General features: G+C 43.5%; 1 protein-coding gene across 1 annotated transcript; it reads left to right on the top strand.

Annotated features, from left to right (window-relative positions):
* The first annotated feature begins 6,259 nt into the window (after window positions 1-6,259).
* On the top strand, window positions 6,260-13,437 carry LOC126272604 (trypsin-1-like). Its single transcript, XM_049975546.1, has 2 exons — window positions 6,260-6,418; window positions 12,751-13,437. The coding sequence occupies exons 1-2, from the start codon at window positions 6,348-6,350 to the stop codon at window positions 13,349-13,351; spliced, it is 672 nt and encodes a 223-aa protein (XP_049831503.1). The 5' UTR covers window positions 6,260-6,347; the 3' UTR covers window positions 13,352-13,437.
* Window positions 13,438-22,781: the final 9,344 nt, after the last annotated feature.

Genomic DNA, 22,781 nt, shown 5'->3' with positions numbered 1-22,781 from the left:
CAGGACCTCATCTTTTTACCCTCAGACAACCAGATTTAGAGCCAGCATCAACATCGAGACACAGCAGCGATCCAGCAAGCAGCAGCGATTACTACAATGCATTTTAATGGCGCCAACCTAACATCAAGTGCTAACGAGCTCCGTAAATGGGAGTGAAATAGTGTGATTATAGCAATTAGCAATATCCACGACTAGGTGACCATTACAACCTATACCACAAAAGTTACTACTAAAACATATTTTCCTTTCCATAAGAATTCAGAAAAACTATGCAGATATCAAACAGATTCACTGCAAAAGCAACCATGTAAATTGTGTCACACATTAGTAGCGTCGTGATATAATCGTGTAGCTGTCAATGAAACTAACCACTGTGTCATCTGGTATGTCTCAGAATGTATTTCCAAGTAAACCAAAATGTTGCATTAAAATCTCATTAGCCGTACCGGTATACGTTCTAAGTATGTAAGCCTTATAGTTGTTACATAATCGTGCAACTAACAAGCAAGAATATACACACACAATAACTTTGTGTCGTCTGTTCACTATAACATTGCATTCGTAATTGCTGTCTAAATATGTTCCATAGGTTCTAGACAGTTAACTTCAAAACATTGTTGCATGTTAACAGTTTCCAAGTTTGACAAATTGTACTAGTAGCATGAAGTAAAAAATTTTATAGCAAAGACTAAGTTAAAGAGCAGATTATCTTTCAATAAACGGTTTTACATGTGAAATGTATTGTAAACCTTTACTCTTCCTAGTACTCAGCGTTTCAACTTGAACGCAATTATCATGCAATATACGTCAGTAAAGAATAATCGAATTTTTCTCAAGGTTAGCTTATGTTATTTTTCTCAAGCCCAGCCAGAGCACGTGGCTGCCTGCGGTGCGAGTCATTGTCTGTCTCTTTGTTGGCGCGCGTCGTTATTAGGATTAGGAGACCTACAAATTCACCTTGCTGAGAGGACCTTGCCTTGTTTGAATCACGACGGTTCTGATGAAATTCAGGTCTGTCGTTTTGTCGGTAGTTTACATAGTTTCTTTTCTGTTGGTCATGTGGTGGAGAATTTCTCTCGGAATCGTAACTGCGTGGTGGACCGTTGCATCTGAAGTTATTCTATCTCCCTTGATAATAATTATTTTGGTTCCCATATTGTCTGTTTCTCAGATTGTCTCTGTGATAGTCATTAGTGCGGAGAGTTGATCGTTCCCTGTTATTATTACCACTCTGTCATCGGTTGTCGTATGGGTGGTGTCTGTTTTGGTCACGATTTACGTTGAAAGAAAAGCCCTGTCGTGTCCAGTTATTATTTCTGTCATCGTGGAATTGTGACGAATGTGACCTGTAATTGTTGTGTTACTGTTTTCACATCCCGCGATTGTCAGTGTCAATTTCCAATTCTTGTACGATTCCCTGAAAAGGATCAATGTTGTCTTTGCAAGGTCCTGCCAAAATAATATGTCGTAAATGTTCAGGCTATTTGATTAAGCAAATGCGGATGAGTTCTGAGATGCTGTATGGGTTTGACAGGTACTGATTCTTGTGCAACATGTCTTCAAAATATTTCACAAGACTGGAAAATTCAGATTGCTCGAGATGTTTCATCATTATGATGCTGTGTTTTACTCGGTCTTGTGTAGGTTGACACCAATATGCTGATAGGAAGGCATGATAAAATTCCCCTTCACTGTGACAATCGTGAATGACCGACCGCATTCTTACAGCTAATTCATTCCTTAAATAGCCACACATAAATTCTAATCTGTGCTCTAATAACCAGTTGGGAGGTAAACAATGAGAGAATTGATGAAGTCACGCTTGTGGATCAATGTAGTTCCCGGATTTCGTAAATGTTTTGAATTTACGTGTAGTAATAAACAGCTTATAGTCAAAATCATCATATCGGCGAGTCGAATGTCGCTCATTGTTACGTCGTTTCGGCGGTTCTACCTCAAAATTCGGTGTACCTTGCCAATTTCTTTCATAATTTCCGAAGTGCCCTGTGTCATTATTTTGTGGCTGTTCCGTATTTCTATGTCCGTCTTCCCGTATTGGAGAGCGAGTGTCCTGTGAAATATGTCATTCTTGTATTACCTGTGTCAACTGATCTTGTACTTCCCGGATTTCTCTTTTGTACTGTGTATTGATTTGATTCTGATTTTGTTTGAATTTTCTAATTTGTTCATACTCTTTGGTGTCATTCAGAGTATCATCTATCTTCGTAGATAAATTATTTAGCTGATCCAAAAGTTCGACTACGTTCTCTGATAATGAACTAATTCCCTCCATGAGTCTTTGTGAACCAATTTTCAGAGTATCTACAGTTTCCTTTAGGTTTTCCTGAGTTTTTGCAAGTTGCGTAACCGAATCGGTTTTTTTCCCTTTATTAAAACAATCATATATGTACATAGGCACAAAAACCAAATAATGAAGTGCTCGAACTTTTTCAACTCGAATTGTATCCTACGATAGACTGAAGAACACATTTCAATATAGTGCCACTTGTAAGCTTACAAAATAGAACAAAAATAGTAAACTGACAATAGCCTCTTCAGTCCAGACAGAGACAATGAACCAAACGCAAACATACAGGGTGTTACAAAAAGGTACGGCCAAACTATCAGGAAACATTCCCCACACACAAATAAAGAAAAGATGTTATGTGGACATGTGTCCGGAAACGCTTAATTTCCATGTTAGAGCTCATTTTAGTTTCGTCAGTATGTACTGTACTTCCTCGATTCACTGCCATGATTTCATATGGGATACTCTACCTGCGCTGCTAGAACATGTGCCTTTACAAGCACGACACAACATGTGGTTCATGAATGATGGAGCTCCTGCACATTTCAGTCGAACTGTTCGTACGCTTCTCAACAACAGATTCAGTGACCGAGGGATTGCTAGAGGCGGACCAATTCCATGGCCTCCACGCTCTCCTGACCTCAACCCTCTTGACTTTCATTTATGGGGACATTTGAAAGCTCTTCTCTACGCAACCCCGGTACCAAATGTAGAGACTCTTCGTGCTCGTATTGTAGACGGCTGTGATACAATACGCCATTCTCCAGGGCTGCATCAGCGCTTCAGGGATTCCATGCGACGGAGGGTGGATGCACGTATCCTCGCGAACGGAGGACATTATGATCATTTCCTGTAACTAAGTGTTTTGAAGTCACGCTGGTACGTTCTGTTGCTGTGTGTTTCCATTCGATGATTAATGTGATTTGAAGAGAAGTAATAAAATGAGCTACAACGTGGAAAGTAAGCGTTTCCGGACACATGTCCACATAACATATTTTCTTTCTTCGTGTGTGAGGAATGTTTCCTGAAAGTTTGGCCGTACCTTTTTGTAACATCCTGTGTATATAATTGACTGTCTTAACTAGAATGGCAGTTCTGTCATTTGATTCATAACCGTCCAAACTCAAAGTCATTTGGAGAATACAAACGGATAACAAGACATGCACAGGAAACATAAATTATTGAAAACGTCATAATGAAGTCTGGAGCAGTCCTAGGAACAGGTGTAACCTCTTATTCGTTGTGTATTTTGTTCGCTACATAGTCTTGCATGCGATTTGTGTCCTTACCGGCATCGAGAATTACCCTACGCCTTGTTTTTCAAAATTTATATCTAACGTGTTAGCAAACATCTTCCTAAAATTTGTGTAACGTTTTATTTTCGAACGTGCCCTTCTCATGTAAGTCTCGAAACTAATGAGATTATCTTCACTATTGTGGATGATGATATGTGTCACAAACTGTCCTAACAGCCTTATCACGGTGTTCTTCTTGGTAGCCGAAAAATGTTTCGTGTCCGGCCAGAGCAGGATGTCGGTGGAGTGGCTGGATGGGCTGCTGCGGGTAATCAGTCCCAGCCTCTGCTGCACCCATTTCCAGTTAACGAGGTGACCGCCAAGAGTGAAGCGATGGCGTAAGGTGTTGACCAGACCACAGCGGATATATGTATCACTGTCACATAAGCTGATTCTATGCAACCTTTCATTAGTGGGTACAACATCGTTTACCACTTTATACCATGTGGACGCCACTTCAGCAGTGTGGACGGTTAAACTTATGTTGTCCCAAACTGCCTTCCAATGAACACTCGGGTATTTAAGTTCAATGGGATTCCGGACTATTGGAGATGTCCATCTTTTTAATAACAGGTGCGTCGTCGGTAAATCCTGCGCAAAATAATGTCCGTCTATAGACCTTACTTCAAGAAAAAACTGCTTGACATGTCGTAGTTTGTAATGTATTTTACCTCCATCAATGGGTGGGTGCATATCGGTGGGTTGTAAGGTTCGGAAGAGCCAACTGGTTACGCTGAGAGGTTCCTTGTCCAACAAATGGGTGATTCGTTTAATATACAACGCTGTACACTTTCGGTTAATGTCAGGCATGTTGAGTCCGTCGGCCTGTCTGTAGATCCAACTGAGTCAATTTTAGCCCTCAAAGTCTCGTGATTTTCATGAACAATAGTTAGAGGTTCTTTTATGACTACTTCGTTATTCTGTAATGCATTTTCATGCCGCGATAAAATTGGTTGAAAATGCTTACAAATTTGTGTTTTTACGTCATTACAGATTTTTTGACATTTAGATTTGATGTTATGTAACTCAGTAGTTAAATCTTCACGTGTTTGTTGAAATGTTTCTTTAATTTGTTTCTGATTTTGTTCCATTTGTTGCTGTGACTGTTTCTGATTTTGTTCCATTGCGTCTAACTTTCGAAGATTTTGCCCCATTTGTTTTTGATTTTGTTCAAGCGTTGTGTCTAACGTTTGTAGCCTTTGTCCCATTTGTTGCGTTAACTGTAATAACAATGCACTGGTGTCTGAAACATGTTCCTCAGTGCTATTCCGCAGTGCATTTGAACCGGCAATATTCACATTTTGAAAAGCAGAAAATGTGTCTTGACTTATTTGAGAAAAAGGTTAGGACGCAAAACCTGAATCTATGGTATTTGCAAAATTTTGTCCTGTTATTTTGGATTCCTAAGGTTAGTTGTTGCCGACCGATCGATCGACAATGCTTCCCCGTTCACTAATTGTTTCACTGTCTACACCATTATTTATAGCCTGGTCCATTTCCCTATGCACAGTTACCAAATTACTATTCTAAATATTTGTTAATTCATTACACGGTGCCGATAACACACTACTCTTGTCTTCACTGTCATTTTTTTACTTACTTTGGAGACTAGTGTTAACTTTTTTCACACTCCATAATTATCACATATTTCACACCATAACAAGAAAAGCACAATTTGAAGAGCAAAAACAAGAAAACACATTAGCATAGCACTGAAAATAATATCTCGTTAATTGCAAGCGCAGCTGCGAAATACTTGGTGCAAATCTACGTGAACTGTTTTACTGTACAACAATGAAAAACTACAAATACAAAGGAAATTGTCTCTATAATTACGCGCTAGCAATAAACAATAGCAACACTAATTATACAAACTACAAGAAAAAATCAGAAGATTCCAGTGAGGTACCCTCGGCGAAGGGTCGACATATGAAACGGCCCCTTAGACACAATATTTTTAGCGCAACGCAATCTAAATTTCAATAATCTCTACAAAAGAATGGCCCTGATTAACAATAACCTATCCCTTTCATGAATCACCTACCTCACAAAAATGTTCATTACTCGAACTACTGCAATACAGTGAGCGCCAATACTGCCAGCTAAATAAAAGATTTGTTTTCACAATGAGCAGCTGTTTCACTGGGTTACAGAACATCGTCAAATCAATCGTAATTGCTGAACAACCAACGGCAATAGCGATTTCGTTTTCAATAGCACAGACACGGCCCATGTTAGCTGATGTGTCAAGAGCAAGCCACAGACTAACGCGATCACAGGCCCGTTCATGGCTCACAGGCCCTCCACATGAACAGATAAGCGCGTGTTAACGGCTCATCTTCACTTCGATGTTAATCAGTCAAGTCGATGTTTATCACTGTAATAACAAAATGCGCATCTCACACAAACAAAATAATTAACGACGTCTCAAAGTACAGATATATGGTGACAGTCGTCATATTATGAAGTATGGGAACTGATTCTATCATCTCTTTTCTTTTCATAAGCTCGACCAATCAAAAACTTTGAAAGAAGATTAAGTATTCCTAGATTTCGGCTTAAGTTAGCAGTCTGTGCAACGCAATGGGAGCCCAGAACATATATAATCGGACGAGTGGAATCGTTCACCAGACTCTCTTGCAGACATGTTGCGGGCTGTTGTGGTGGTACTCCTCGTGGTGGCCCTCTGTGGTGCCACTCCCCTGGTGAAACCCATTCCAGGGAGCAGGACATGGCGGCCTCGTATGGGTAGTCGAATCGTCGGAGGTACCCAAGTCAGCATCTCCCAGTACCCATGGCAGCTCTACTTCACCATGTGAGCTATAGTCCATAGTGTTACCTTTTACCAAGTTCACTAAGGCATAATGTTAAGTTTTAATTAATTTATAATGTGGGTGGTTGTAATAAGGTTGTTGTTGTTGTAGTCTTCAGTCCTGAGACTGGTTTGATGCAGCCCTCCATGCTACTCTATCCTGTGCAAGCTTCTTCATCTCCCAGTACTTACTGCAACCTACATCCTTCTGAATCTGTTTAGTGTATTCATCTCTTGGTCGCCCTCTACGATTTTCACCCTCCACGCTGCCCTCCAATTCTAAATTTGTGATCCCTTCATGCCTCAGAACATGTCTTACCAACAGACCCTTCTTCTTGTCAAGTTGTGCAACAATCTCCTCTTCTCCCCAATCCTATTCAATACCTCCTCGTTAGTTATGTGATCTACCCATCTAATCTTCAGCATTCTTCTGTAGCACCACATTTCGGAAACTGCTACTCTCTTCCTGTCCAAACTATTTATTGTCCATGTTTCACTTCCATACATGGCTACACGCCATACAAATACTTCCACAAATGACTTCCTGACACTTAAATCTATACTCGATGTTAATAAATTTCTCTTATTCCGAAACGCTTTCCTTGTCATTGCCAGTCTACATTTTATATCCTCTCTACTTCGACCATCATCAGTTATTTTACTCACAAAATAGCAAAACTCCTTTACTACTTTAAGTGTCTTATTTCCTAATCTAATTCCCTCAGCATCACCCAACATAATTTGAACACATTCCATTATCTTTGTTTTGCTTTTGTTGATGTTCATCTTATATCCTACTTTCAAGACACTGTCCATTCCGTTCAACTGTTCTTCCAAGTCCTTTGCTGTCTCTGACAGAATTACAGTGTCATCAGCGAACCTCAAAGTTTTTATTTCTTCTCCATGGATTTTAATACCTACTCCGAATTTTTTGTTTTGTTTCCTTTCTTGCTTGCTCAATACACAGATTGAATAAAATCGGGGATAGGCTACAACGCTGTCTCACTCCCTTCCCAACCGCTGCTTCCCTTTCATGCCCCTCGACTCTTATAACTGCCATCTGGTTTCTGTACAAATTGTAAATAGCATTTCGCTCCCTGTATTTTACCCCTGCCACCTCTAGACTTAGAAAGAGAGTATTCCAGTCAACTTTGTCAAAAGCTTTCTCTAAGTCTACAAATGCTAATCTACACTCCTGGAAATTGAAATAAGAACACCGTGAATTCATTGTCCCAGGAAGAGGAAACTTTATTGACACATTCCTTGGGTCAGATACATCACATGATCACACTGACAGAACCACAGGCACATAGACACAGGCAACAGAGCATGCACAATGTCGGCACTAGTACAGTGTATATCCACCTTTTGCAGCAATGCACGCTGCTATTCTCCCATGGAGACGATCGTAGAGATGCTGGATGTAGTCCTGTGGAACGGCTTGCCATGCCATTTCCACCTGGCGCCTCAGTTGGACCAGCGTTCGTGCTGGACGTGCAGACCGCGTGAGACGACGCTTCATCCAGTCCCAAACATGCTCAATGGGGGACAGATCCGGAGAACTTGCTGGCCAGGGTAGTTGACTTACACCTTCTAGAGCACGTTGGGTGGCACGGGATACATGCGGACGTGCATTGTCCTGTTGGAACAGCAAGTTCCCTTGCCGGTTTGGAATGGTAGAACGATGGGTTCGATGACGGTTTGGATGTACCGTGCACTATTCAATGTCCCCTCGACGATCACCAGAGGTGTACGGCCAGTGTAGGAGATCGCTCCCCACACCATGATGCCGGGTGTTGGCCCTGTGTGCCTCGGTCGTATGCAGTCCTGATTGTGGCGCTCACCTGCACGGCGCCAAACACGCATACGACCATCATTGGCACCAAGGCAGAAGCGACTCTCATCGCTGAAGACGACACGTCTCCATTCGTCCCTCCATTCACGCCTGTCGCGACACCACTGGAGGCGGGCTGCACGATGTTGGGGCGTGAGCGGAAGACGGCCTAACGGTGTGCGGGACCGTAGCCCAGCTTTATGGAGACGGTTGCGAATGGTCCTCACCGATACCCCAGGAGCAACAGTGTCCCTAATTTGCTGGGAAGTGGCGGTGCGGTCCCCTACGGCACTGCGTAGGATCCTACGGTCTTGGCGTGCATCCGTCCGTCGCTGCGGTCCGGTCCCAGGTCGACGGGCACGTGCACCTTCCGCCGACCACTGGCGATAACATCGATGTACTGTGGAGACCTCACGCCTCACGTGTGGAGTAATTCGGCGGTAAGTCCACCCGGCCTCCCGCATGCCCACTATACGCCCTCGCTCAAAGTTCGTCAACTGCACATACGGTTCACGTCCACGCTGTCGCGGCATGCTACCAGTGTTAAAGACTGCGATGGAGCTCCGTATGCCACGGCAAACTGGCTGACACTGACGGCGGCTGTGCACAAATGCTGCGCAGCTAGCGCCATTCGACGGCCAACACCGCGGTTCCTGGTGTGTCCGCTGTGCCGTGCGTGTGATCATTGCTTGTACAGCCCTCTCGCAGTGTCCGGAGCAAGTATGGTGGGTCTGACACACCGGTGTCAATGTGTTCTTTTTTCCATTTCCAGGAGTGTATTTTCTAAGATAAGTCGTAGGGTCAGTATTGCCTCACATGCTTCAGCATTTCTACGGAATCCAAAGTGATGTTCCCCGAGGTCGGCTTCTACTACTTTTTCCATTCGTATGTAAAGATTTCGTATTAGTATTTTGCAGCTGTGATTTATTATCATTATTATTATATCATGGTACGTACGATAAAAGCTAGGTAGCATTACTTTAACTACAGTGAGAAATCTACACTCACTGGTAGTAGCCAGTAAGCATATAATCACGGACGTAGTGGTAATTTAGCTCATGCCTTCAGGAGTAAACGAATTCATTAAAACATGATAAAGGTGTCAAGGAGTTTTGCCATCGACTCCACGTGACGCTTAGGGCTCAGGGCACGTAAACGTGATAATGATGGTAGGTAATGGCTTCATTCCATTCCTCCGAAGAATAAACTGGTCAATGTATCTCTCTTAGCAACTCATCCTGCTATCTACCCATCTGCTCATACCGAAGTCAAAAGCTGTTATACAATAATTGATGCTTTTCTGACTACCCCGCAGTCATGTAACCAGAAACATCCATCCCGTTTTAACCCCACGCCACCAATCATTTTAAAAAATATCTGTACTCTCTTTTCAAATAAAGACTCTGTGACTTGGTAGTTTTAGCCTAATCTGCCCCCTTTCTTATAATTACCCCTTGGACAGACCTCTCAATAGATCCGACCAGGAGAAAAGTTTAGTACCGAAACACTTTAAAAAGTCTGGTCTTCGTGAGATTATTCTCGGAAGATCGGATGTCCTGTGAATACCCTTTACACACCAATTATGCACTTGTTTCACTGCCTTCTTTATCCAATACTGATTCTTCAAGCTTCAGGAGGTGAATCTGTATTTAGTCCTACACCCTATTCTGTCAAAGCATTTGACGTAATGAGAGTGACCACTTATGCTGTTAATGGACGGCTGCATAGCTGATGATTTACGGTCAAAATGTAAGCCGTTGTTGCAATCTATATGTGTATCCACGACCATTAGGTTGGCGTTCAAAGGTGCTAAGTCTAGACATAACGTACTTCTTTCTTCTCTCTCTCTTCTTTTTATTCTGAAACATCAGTCATCTGATTGGTATGATGAGGCCCACCAGAAATTCCTCTCCTGTGCCCCTGTGCCCTCTTCATCTCAGAATATCTCTTGCAACCTAGATCCTCAATTATTTGCTCGATGTATTCCAATGCTTTTCTTCTTCAACCGTTTTCACACTCTACAAGTCCCTCTGGTATCACAGAAGTTCTTCAGTCGTGTCTTAAGAGATGTTCTACCATCTTCTTCCTTCTGTGTGTCAGTGACTTCCGTATATTTTTTCCTCGCCGGTTATCCGGAGAAACGCCTCATTCCTTACCTCAATAGTAAACCTAATTTTCAACATTCTTCTGTAACACCACATCTCAAGTGCTTCGAGTCTCTTCTTTTCCAGATTTCCCACAGTCCATGTGTCATGACCATACAATCCTGTTCTCCAGACGTACATTCTCAGAAATGTGTTCCTCAATTAAAGCCTACGTTTGATAATGGTAGTCTTCTCTTGGGCTGGAATGCCCTTTTTGCCACTGCTAGTCTGCTTTTTATGTTCCCTTGCTCCATCGATAATGGGTAATTCTGCTGCCTAGGCACCAAAATTCCTTAACTTCATCTATTTAACGATCAATCTAACTTTAAGTTTCTCACTGTGCTCTCTACTTCTATCTTTCTTCGAGCTACTCTCAATCCATATTCTGCACTCATTAGACTTTTAACTCCCCTAAGCAGACCCCATAAATTTTCTTCACGTTCACTGAGAATAGCAATGTCATCAACGACTCTTTTCATTGATATCCTTTCACCTTGAATTTTAATTCCACTATTGAACCTTTTTTATTGCCGTCGCTGTTTCTTCAATGTAAAGTTCGAACAGGAGCAAAAGTTCCGGAACCTGTAAAGAAAATTCGAATTGAGATAAACATAAACATCATTTCCTCCCTTTTTATTGCACATGAAAACTACACATTTCATGATGTATTACAATGCAGCAGGAGATTCAGAGGTGGTGATCCAGATTTCTGTACACACCGGTACCTGTAATATCCAGTAGCACGTCTCCTTGCATTGATGCATTCCTGTATTCGTCGTGGCATACTATTCACGAGTTCATTAAGGCACTGTTGGTCCACATTGTCCCAATCCACAACGGCGATTCCGCGAAAATCCCTCGGAGTGGTTGGTGGGTAATGTCGTCAATAAACAGCCCCTGCTATGTTCGATAGGTTTCATGTCTGGAAAATATGCTGGCCAGTCTAGTCGAACGGTGTCGTTATCCTAAATGAAGTCATCCAAAAAATGTGAGTGATGGGGGCGTGAATGTTCGTACATGAAGAAGAATGCATCGCCAATATGCCGCCGATATGGTTGAACTATCGATCAGAGGATGGCATTCAATTATCGTACAGCCATTACAGAGCCTTCCATGACCACCAGCGGCGTACGCCAGTCCCACATAATGTCACCCAAAATCAGCAAGGAACCTCCAAATTGCTGCACTGACTAGGCAGTGTGTATAAGCCTGTATACCAAGGCGTACGCCAAGCAACGTGCATAGCCAAGTTAGAATAGCATAAAAAATCTGAAACTGAGATTTTACGGTGAACAGACAGTAGAAACACACTTACCAATGTCAGTTTACAGTTACTCTATTAGTAACGAGTAGTAGACCGGAACGTGCAAGGAAATGCCTCTCAAAAATTAGATAAGTGTGATGTACACGACTGGTCGAAAGGGCGATATTCCACATTCCTCAGTCAGTGAAGTACCTGTCACCTGTATTTCAAATGTGAATGTAATTCCATCAGTGAACATAAGTGCTTTATCGTCATAAACAACATGTAACTGCAACCGCTCAAGAAGGCTTAGGTTATATTGCTGCAGACTCATTTTGACAATAGGAGAAAGGAAAATTAATTTATTATTATTGTCGTATCCTTTTCTTTTATGTTTTCTACCAGCAAAGCCTTTTTCTACGTAGACATATTAGTAGTATGGACGAAAATATATATTGTATACTACGCCTGAAGAAAACACATTGGAGAAATGGTGATTAGGCTATGGCACATTAGCATACATAATTTTATGAAAGACACATTACTGGGAGGTTGGGCAATAAAACTCCCGACGCCATAATTGCTTGCAGGAGATATGTCAAGTACCCTTTGTGCCAGGTATCCTAATCACTATGTACAGAACATGGACCTGCAATTCTGAATGTCTTGAAATTCATTGTGTTTAGTACATGAGCGTTCAAAGCCAAAGGCGAACCTTCTTCATTTACTACACAAAGAAGAACCTTTTAAGTGGAATATATTTGTGTTCACATAATTTTAGCACAAAAAATATGATTTAGTTCTGGAATGAAACGCCTTCCAGTTTGTTGAAAAAATTTTCAGTCCCATAAGCACACTACACGGTAGACAGGTAACGGAGAGTTTGGAACCTACGTTCACTTTCACTTAAATCAGAAGCTCTACACCGAGATGATCAGTTGATCCACCTATCAGGGTCCTTTTGTTATTTGCGAAAAAACAGCAACATGAAGATAAAATGCTTCAGTCAATATATTTTCTTATTTGCAAATCAAGATATTTATATCAGAGAATTTAAAGACGCCTCCTTGCAGTATGCGCTATGTGCTGATACAGTTTTCCTTTCTCTCGCCAGTGGCAACTACATGTGTGGCGCCTCAATCATCAGCAACACCTGGGCTCTGTCTGCAGCCCACTGTGTAGACGGCTTTTCCACCAACCAGATGCTGCTGCGCGCTGGCACCTCCACCAGGGGTAGCGGTGGCACCACTCACAACATCGCCACCGGCTACATACACAAAAGCTACTCTGATCCCGACTACGACATCGCCGTCGTGCAGGTATCCAACGCCTTCAGCTTCAACAGCAACGTGCAGGCCGTGGGTCTGACCTCGTCAGAGCCCTCTGCCGGAACCTCAGTAACAACCACTGGCTGGGGAGCCACCTCCTACGAGGGCAGCGCCTCCAACACGCTGCTGGCGGTCACCGTCCAGATCGTAGACCGCAACACGTGCAATCAGGCCTACGGCATCATCACCAGCCGCATGATCTGTGCAGGAGTGAACGGAGGCGGCAAGGACGCCTGCCAGGGAGACAGCGGCGGTCCTCTGGTGTCCGGCTCCACCCAGGTGGGCATCGTCTCCTGGGGCAATGAGTGCGCCTTGGCCGACTATCCTGGTGTCTACACCAATGTAGCCAACTTGAGATCTTGGATCAAAGACGCTACAGGAGTTTAACTTACTGACTTGATGTTTTTGCATGTTAATGTACTACTTTGTGAGCTTGCTATCTTAAGCAGTACAAATCTTTACGCAGTTGTTGCTTGCAGCTAATAAAACCTTGCTTTAATATACTTTCATGTGTTCTTATTCATCCTGAAATCATATATAGGATTGAAAGACTTACTCAGGAGAAGATATATATTAAGATAACAGTTTAGTAATGATGAACAATACGCTGATGTCATGCTGAATAATTTAAAAAGTTTAGATGGGAGAAACTTTTAGTGACTGGGAAGAAACCGGAAAGTGACTCCCATAAGGTACACATCTATTGTTTATATATGTAAATGACTCTCCACTTAACATTCAGCAAGCACAATCGGTACCGCCGTCCTTTTAAAAGTGGAATTAAAATACATAGTGAAAGGATTTCAGTGATAAAATTTGCTTATTTAATCGCTATCTTCAGTGAAAGTGTAAAAGAATTACAGGATCTGCTGAATGAGATGAACAGTTTATTGAGAATACGGTTTGAAAGTAAAGCGAAGAAAGATTAAAGTAATGAGAAGTAGCAGAAATGAGTACAGTGAGAATCTTAACGTAAGGACGTGATCACGAAGTAGATGACGTTATGGAACTTTGCTACCTACGCAGCGAAGTAACCCTTCATGGACACAGCAATTAGTACCTATGAAGCAGGCTAGCACTGGTAAGAAGGGCATTCCTGGCCAAGAGACGTCTACCAGTATCAAAGGGCCCAGACATGACATCCGCGGCCCTTAAGCGTGACCGGATGTGGATACGAGGGAATGTGGTCAGCACACCGCTCTTACGGCCTTTGTCACTTTTCGTGACCGATGTCGCTGTTTCTCAACCAAGCAGCTCCTCAACTGGCGAAGCAAGGGCTGAGTGCACTCTGGTAGCCAACAGCACTCGGCGGACCTGAACGGTAACCCACCCAGGCGCTAGCCAAGCGATAGCGCCTAACTTCCGTGATCTGACGGAAACCGGTCTAACCACTGGGACAAGGCTGTTGGCCTACTAGTATCAAACATAGGACTTAATTTGTGAAAGAGATTTGTAAGAATGTGCGTTTGGCTCACAGCATTATATGTTTGTGAAATACGAACGTGGGAAAAACGGAACTGAAGCGTTGGAGATGCGATGCTAAAAAGAATGTTGAAAATTTGGTGGACGGTTAAAATGAGCAATGAGGAGATTCTCTGGAGAGTCGACGAGGAAAGGAATATATGAGGAACGCTAACAAGAAGAACGGACCGGATGGTAGGACATTTGCCACGATGTTAGAGAATAGTTTATATGGTACTAGAGGGAGCTTCAGAGAGTAAAAACTGTGGAGAAAACCAGAGATTTTAATACTTAAGGACATGAGTTGCCAGGGCTTCTCTGAGATGGAGAAAACCCGAGATTTGAATACTTAAGGACATGAGTTGCCAGGGCTTCTCTGAGATTAAGGGGTCGTTAGCATTTCGGTGATGGGTTGTCTTTTCAACACGGTAACGCAGGAGTATGCGGTTGAAATCTCTAAACACCTTCCTGCAGTTGGCAGGATTCAACCAGATGGAATGTCCTCCAGTATCTGCTGCCTTTAATGTCACTGTTCAGTGAGCAGCAGTTCTCCGTCATCTATGTTTCTTCTTACTCTACTGAGGAGTACCCTAGCGAAGACCCTAAATAATTGAGGCAATAATGTAATAAACTGTTTCACATCAAACAATCTTGGCTTGTAGTATTTACAGATTGCAATATTTGATTGCTACAACAACCTTTGTTAATTATAGAATGTACAACATTTACTAGAACTACTGGAAGACCAAGAACGAAATGCTCGTGTTAAAAGAGATATAAGGCAGGGATGTAGTTCTTCTCCCCTAATGTTCTATCTGTACTCGAAGAAGCAAGGACGAAAATAAAAGAAAGATTCAAGACATGCAGTAAAATTTAGGTGAAATAATATTGTTGGGAATATTCGCTGATGACATCGTTACACTCAGTGAAGAAGAATTCCAGAAAGTTTGAATGGAATTAACAGTCCGCTGAGAACAGAATATGGATTGAGAGTAAACCGAAGAATGATCACAGGAACGAAGTGTGGAAGAAATTAGATTATCATCAAAATTTGGAACCACGAAATAGACGAACTAAAGGTATTCCGCTACCTTGGATCAAAATAACACAACCGTCGATCCAAGGAGGACCTAAAAAGCAGACTAACACAAGCAAAGAGGGTATTCTTCGCCAAGAGAAGTACATCAACCATAACCTGAAGAAGATAGTTCTGAGAATGTACCTTTCAAGCATAGCACGGTATGGTAGGGTAACATGAACGGTAGGAAAACTGGAGAAGAAGAGAATCGAAAAATTTTAGTTATGACACTACAGAAGCTGGTTTATAAATTAGGTCGACTGATAAGATAGGGCATAAGGATCTTCATGGCAAAATTGGGGAAGAAAGGAACATATGGAAAACGTTGACAAAAAAAAAGATGTTCAAATGTGTGTGAAATATTATGGGACTTAACTGCTAAGGTCATCAGTCCCTAAGCTTACACGCTAGTTAACCAAAACTATCCTAAGGACAAACACACACACACACAGCCATGCCCGAGGGAGAACTCGAACCCCCGCCGGGACCAGCCGTACAGTCCACGACTGCCATTGACAAAAAGATCGGACAGAACGATCTAGTATTTGTTAAGATATTAAGGAATAACGTCAATTATACTAGAGGCAGCTGTAGTGGGTAAAAACTGTGGGAGAAGAGAGAAATTAAAATAATACAACAAACAATTAAGTATCGAAATTCTCTTCGGGTCTGCTGCTGGATCCTAAAATCAACTCGATTCTATATTTCGGCGATCTAACTGCTCATCGTCTTCAGGAGAAGGCTGATTCCCCTGCTGAGTCCCGCTGAGAACTGATCGACTCAGCAGCAGAAGCAGCGTTGTCCTGAAGACAATGAACAGTTGGATCGCCGAAGTATAGAACCGATTTTAGGATCCGGAAGCGAACCGAAGAGACTTTCAAGACTTATTACGCGGGGTAAGCCTACGCAGCCACTAACAATTAAATACGTAGGTTGCACGTGCGACACTGAGCTGGAGAGGTTGGCACAAGAGTCGAACAGGTGGCAGTACGCATCGAACAAGTCAGAAGGCTGAGGACATAAAATGTTGTACTTACATAGCGCGACATAATTGATCCGTCTCTGTTATTGGCTTGGCATAATGTTTTTGAGATGAATGTAGATATGATTAGTTTTGGAAACCGATGTTTTAAAACAAATATGCTGGTGCTATTGATATTTAAACCTGGTTATTTTATTGTTGTCTGATTTGCTGCTGACGACTTGGCGATTAATTTCATAGGATATGTGCACTGTTATTAAATCAGATTGGCATTGCGAGTAAAAGGAAGTAGGTTTGACGTGAGTGGGCTTGATATATGTGGAGCAGAGTTTTATTTCGGTCGGCGGGACGCTACATTGCTTTGGAGTAAGCTGTGGTGTGTACAGCCCAGCGCTACTGTTGACAGCACCGTTGCTGGTTTCAAGGGCAGCATGGCACTTACCTGTTGCAGAGATCACACTTTGTCTATCCGTGGCCTCTATGCTTCCCATTGAACTTGACCTTGAATAATTTGTAACATTTTAGAAGTCTCAGCGTTATCAGAGCTATTTTCAGTTTGTGCAGGGTGACTGTGCGAGATTGGTATACCGGAATCTGTGTGTTTGCTTGTATTAAATAAACGGTGAACTGAGTATAAAATATTTCCTTCCCCTTGCGTAGTCAGTTGCGAAAATAATTTGGAGTTGTTTTTTGGCGTTATCCTGACCGGCTGTCTCGTTAGATAAGGCAGATTGAACGTAGACAATAAAATCCTGTTCACAAAAAATGATATCTGCAGCTGCTGCCGGCCGGTGTGGCCGATCGGTTCTAGACGCTTCAGTCTGGAACCGCGTGACCTCTACGGTCGCAGGTTCGAATCCTACCTCGAGAATGGATGTGTGTGTTGCCCTTAGGTTCGTTAGGTTTAAGTAGTTCCAAGTTCTAGGGGACTGATGACCTGCAATATTAAGTCCCATAGTGCTCAGAGCCATGAAAGCTGCTGTCAATTGCAGTTCTCTAACGTAATCAGACACTGCTCAGCCGAAATTTTGCCGCTCCAGAAGTGTTCCATTGCATTGCGGGACAAATTCGCGACTGAACTTAAAGAATTGCAAGATAGCGGAGAGAATGTGCCTTTAAATGCTAGTCAATAGGCAGGTACACTGGTTTTGCTCCCCAGACCCTCGAGTCACATTTGCCTCAGTGTTGACTGTAAGTCTAGTCAACCCACAAACCGTGATTGATACTTGCTACGCGGGGTTAGCCTAGTGGTCTAAGGCGCTGTAGTTATGGACTGTGAGGGTGGTCCCGGCGGAGGTTCGAGTCCTCCCTCAGAGATGGGTGTGTGTGTTTGTCCTCAGGATAATTTAGGTTAAGTAGTGTGTAAGCTTAGGGGCTGATGACCTTAACAGTTAAGTCCCATAAGATTTCACACACAGCTGAACATTTTGATTGATACTTATCCATAGCCACGCTCAGAGGATCTCATGGAGAAATTAGGAGCTGAATGCTACTTTTCCAAAATTAATTTGCGCGACGCATACTTCAAATGCCGCTCTATGAAGAGCCTCGAAAAGTGTGTGTGGTAAATACTCACTTGAGCTTGTTTGAATGTTTGCGTCTGCTTTTTGGCAGTGCTTCCGTACCCGCCATTTTCCCCACATTATTTGGAATAGCTGATTGCACAAGTGCCAAACAGTTCAGACCATTTGAACGACATTGTCGTATTAGGTCGTACATCTAAAGAACATGCTGCAAATTTGCGTTCTTTTTTTCCTGTGTTATCTGAAGCAAGACTAATGTGTAGACTCGACAAGTGTAATTTTTTAAAACCTGAGTTGCAGTATTATGGTCATGTCATAAACAGTCAAGGTGTACATCCTCTTGAGTCGCATTTGTTAGCTATACGAGACTTGGCCGTCCTCGCAATAATACAGAACTCTAGTCAGTCTTACGGAAAATGAATTATTATATTCGGTTCATACCAAATGTTGCACGAATCGCAGGAACGTTGCTTCACTTGCGTCGCAAGAAAGTCCCCTTTGTTTGGACAGATCAGTGCGAAGTAGCTTTTCAAAACCTTAGACGTATTGCTCAGTGATCGCTGCTTAGCTAACTTTGATCCTGAAAAAAAGCTCTTACGGAATTGGTGCAGTGCTTTCGCACAGAATTGGTGATAAAGACAGATCAATCGCTTTCGCATCAAAAGTGTTGTCCGAGGCTCAGTGTAACTATTCACAAATTAAAACAGAGGAGTTGTCTATTACATATGGTGTCGCGTAATTTCACCACTATTTGTACGAAAGAAATTCTACTTAGTAACGGATCACAAGGCTTGGCAGTCCTTGCTTCGTCCGACTAAACCGGTTCCTGTACGAACTGCTCAAAAATTACAAAGATGGGCTTTGTTGTTGTCGCATTACCAGTACGAAACTCTGTATCTTCCGACAGCTAAACATGGTAATGGGGACACACTTTCATGTCTTCCGATTGGTCCTGATATAGACTGTGACGCTTCTGCTGCATCTTATTGTCACACCGATGCTCAGGATTCTGAATTGCTGCAGTCTCTTCCGCTGAACTATAAGAAAATTGCACAGCCCACGGAATCTGATTCATATTTAAACATTTTGCTCCATTCGCACATCTTGCCCTTCTTCCTTTCATAGCGTACAGTGCGCCGACACTTTGCACCTCGGCATAGCCTCGCTGTACAGAAAGGTGTGATTCTTATTCAAAATTACAGTGGACAGTCACGTTTGTTGATCCGTAAAGCATTGCAAAAATAAGTGCTGCAGTTATTGCACCAAGAACACTGGCGGATTGTTCTTACGAAACAGTTAGCGCGTCGACACTGTACTTTGCAGGGTATGGACGCTGAAACAGATCAGATGACGTCAGTGTCACGTATGTGCGGAAAGAGTCCGCTCCACCACAAAAAGTCTCTGCTTGGCCTAAGTCGTAATCACCACGGCAACGTGTGGGCATAGACCTTGAGGGACCTTCCGCGAATACTCTTTGGTTGACTGTGGTTGACTCGTTTGGCAAGTTTCCTTTCGCTGTGCCAATGAACCCCATAATGTCATGTAGCACAATTCAGGTGTTGTCATTGATTTTTTGCCTCGAAGGTTTACCTGAAGTACCCTACTGGCCATTAAAACTGCTACTCCAAGAAGAAATGCTGATGATAAACGTGTATTAATTGGACAAATATATTATACTAGAACTGACATGTGATTACATTTTCACGCAACTTCAGTGCATAGATCCTGAAAAATCAGTACCCAGAACAACCACCTCTGGCCCTAATAACGGCCTTGTTACACCTGGGCATTGAGTCAAACAGAGCTTGGATGGCGTGTACAAGTACAAATGCCCATGCAGCTTCAACACGATACCACAGTTCATCAAGAGTAGTGACTGGCGTATTGTGACGAGCCAGTTGCTCGGCCACCGTTGACCAGACGTTTTCAATTGGTGAGAGATCTGCAGAATGTGCTGGCCATGGCAGCAGTCGAACGTTTTCTGTATCCAGAAAGGCCCGTACAGGACCTGCAACATAAGGAACTGCATTATCCTGAAATGTAGGGTTTCGCACGGGTCGAACTAAGGGTAGAGCCACGGGTCGTAACACATCTGAAATGTAACGTCCACTGTTCAAAGTGCCGTCAGTCCGAACAAGAGGTGACCGGGACGTGTAACCAATGGCAACCGAAATAAAACTCTGCTCCACATATATCAAGCCTACTCACGTCAAACCTACTTCCTTTTACTTCCCTATGACATGGGTGTGTGTGTTTTTCCTTAGGATAATTTAGGTTAAGTAGTCTGTAAGCTTAGGGACTGATGACCTTTGCAGTTAAGTCCCATAAGGCCAGGTGATACGCCAGTATGGCGATGACGAATACAAGCGTCCAAAGTGCGTTCACCGCGATGTCGCCAAACACGGATGCGACCATCATGATGTTGTAAACAGAACCTGGATTGATCCGAAAAATGACGTTTTGACATTGCTGCACCCAGGTTCGTCGTTGAGTACACCATCGCAGGCGGTCCTGTCTGTGATGCAGCGTCAAGGGTAACCGCAGCCATCGTCTCCGAGCTGATCGAGACGTGGCTGCACGATCCGTTACACTCATGCGGATAAGATGCCTGTCATCTCGACTGCTAGTGATACGAGTACGTTGGAATCCAGCACGGCGTTCCGTATTACCCTCCTGAGCCCACCGATTCCAAATTCTGCTAACAGTCATTGGATCTCTACCAACGCGAGCAGCAATGTCGCCATACGACAAACCGCAATCGCGATAGGATACAATCCGACCTTTATCAAAATCGGAAACGTGATGGTACTCATTTCTCCTCCTTACACGAGGCATCATAACGATGTTTCACCGGCAACGCCGGTCAACTGCTGTTTGTGTATGAGAAATTGGTTGGAAACTTTACTCATGTCAGCACGTTGTAGGTACTATCAAAAGCTAATCATTTGCATATCACAGCATCTTCTTCTTGTCGGTTAAATTTCACGTCTGTAGCACATCATCTTCGTGGTCAGTGGTGTAATAATGTCATACAACGGACTTCAGTTCACGTCAAATGATTTTGAAACATTCCCTTAACGCAATGGGATACACCATCTGACTAATGGACCGTTCCATCATTAGTCAAACGGCGAAGCGGAACGTTTCTCCAGAACATCCAAGCAGCACATGCTGTAACTTTGCTCTGCACACGCCAGGGATCAAGCGTTTCAACTGCTTCTTGCGTCATATCGTTCGCATCCACCGGATGGACTATCGCCGGCGGAATTGCTTCACGGCCGCCGCCATGGGGCACTGCTCCACCTGCTCCACCCTCCTCACCATTCGGCGCTTCGCGAAGCATGGTGTTGTCTCTTAGAGGATTATTAGCGGCAGCAGACGGTGGGCGCGAGGTGAGGTCGTACGTCGACTAGGAGCTTGCATGTATCTTCTTGCAGGTCCCGATGGCTTGCAGCGCCGCCATCAAAATCAGCTTCGCCTGTGTCATGTACACGATGATCTTTCAGTCTCTCTTCCCCCAGCTTCGCAAGTCCAGAGAACAGTGCGTCCACAGCAGCCACCAGAGGGTGTCATCACGACATCCGGGAGGTCCCCACGGAGTCGGAGTCTTCGCCTCATCAGCCTCCTGTCGCCCTACCGATGGAGCTGGACCCGATCCTCTGGTTCACAGCGGCAGGAGGTAGGCGCATGATATATTAATAAACTGAAAACCCACTTCGGTTTCGAAAAAAGCGCCTAGTGACAAGTGTTAACCCAGGTAACGCTGAACACCTTGTGTAAACGGCTCATGCGCCGAGCCCTCCAGTTAATATCGAGTTACTTCATGCCGAGTTTAAGGGCTTAAAACTGGATGTTTTGTAAGAAATGTAGAGCTTTAAGCATCTGCATCATGTTTAACACAATATCCTTAACGACCAACTCCTACTAAGAAATAGAAATTTTTCGACTGTTTCGCACCTTCACTTTGTTCTTCATACCTGTAAATATGATGATCTGGGGAGTATCACATGCTCGCGCTGATTGGCGAGCGCGGTTGGTCAAGCTGTTCATCGTCTTTCTTTTTATCCTCTTTTTCCTTTACCATGAAGGTGATTTTAGCCCGTTGAACACCTCACGTTTTATCTCTATATCCTTATTACCACGACGTCTTTAGATTAGGTCCTCTCAGCCCCTCCCTGCCCCCCCCCCCCACCCCCAGGATAACTACTGGCGTAGCTTGATATATAAGTTTATTTACTAGCATTAGCAACCGTGTAGGGTTATTTTTAGGTTTCATCTCTTATTTAGCTTGTCTCTTGTTCTATCCATTCCATTTTTTTATATACGTTGATCCACGTTTGGGAATATGGTTCAAATGGCTCTGAGCACCATGGGACTTAACTACTGAGGTCATCAGTCCCCTAGAACGTAGAACTACTTAAACCTAACTAACATAAGGAGACCACACACATCCATGCCGGAGACAGGATTCGCGCCTGCGAGCGTAGCGGTCTGTAGCCACAGCTTCCGGCCCAACGTTGCACACACACTCCTGCATTCCCCTCCGTTGTCGCACGCCCTGCACAACAGTCCATCGCTTTGGGGGGGGGGGGGGGGGGATGCTCTGGCGTAACCACAAGCGTCGGAACGCATATGAGGAACGGAAGACCAGAGAAGGCGGTAAAACAATGGTGCGCGGAATAGGACCGCAACACGACAGGAGCGCCCCCTGCAAGAAGTGAATATTGGCACCGCTCCTGCCAGCCTCGGCAGCTCATATCGCCTCAGTGTACA

The sequence above is a fragment of the Schistocerca gregaria genome, chromosome 5 (genome assembly GCF_023897955.1).
Source record: "Schistocerca gregaria isolate iqSchGreg1 chromosome 5, iqSchGreg1.2, whole genome shotgun sequence".
Lineage (NCBI taxonomy): Eukaryota > Metazoa > Arthropoda > Insecta > Orthoptera > Acrididae > Schistocerca > Schistocerca gregaria.
The sequence above is the reverse complement of the archived record's forward strand: the minus strand, read 5'-3'. Positions and strand labels throughout refer to the sequence as shown.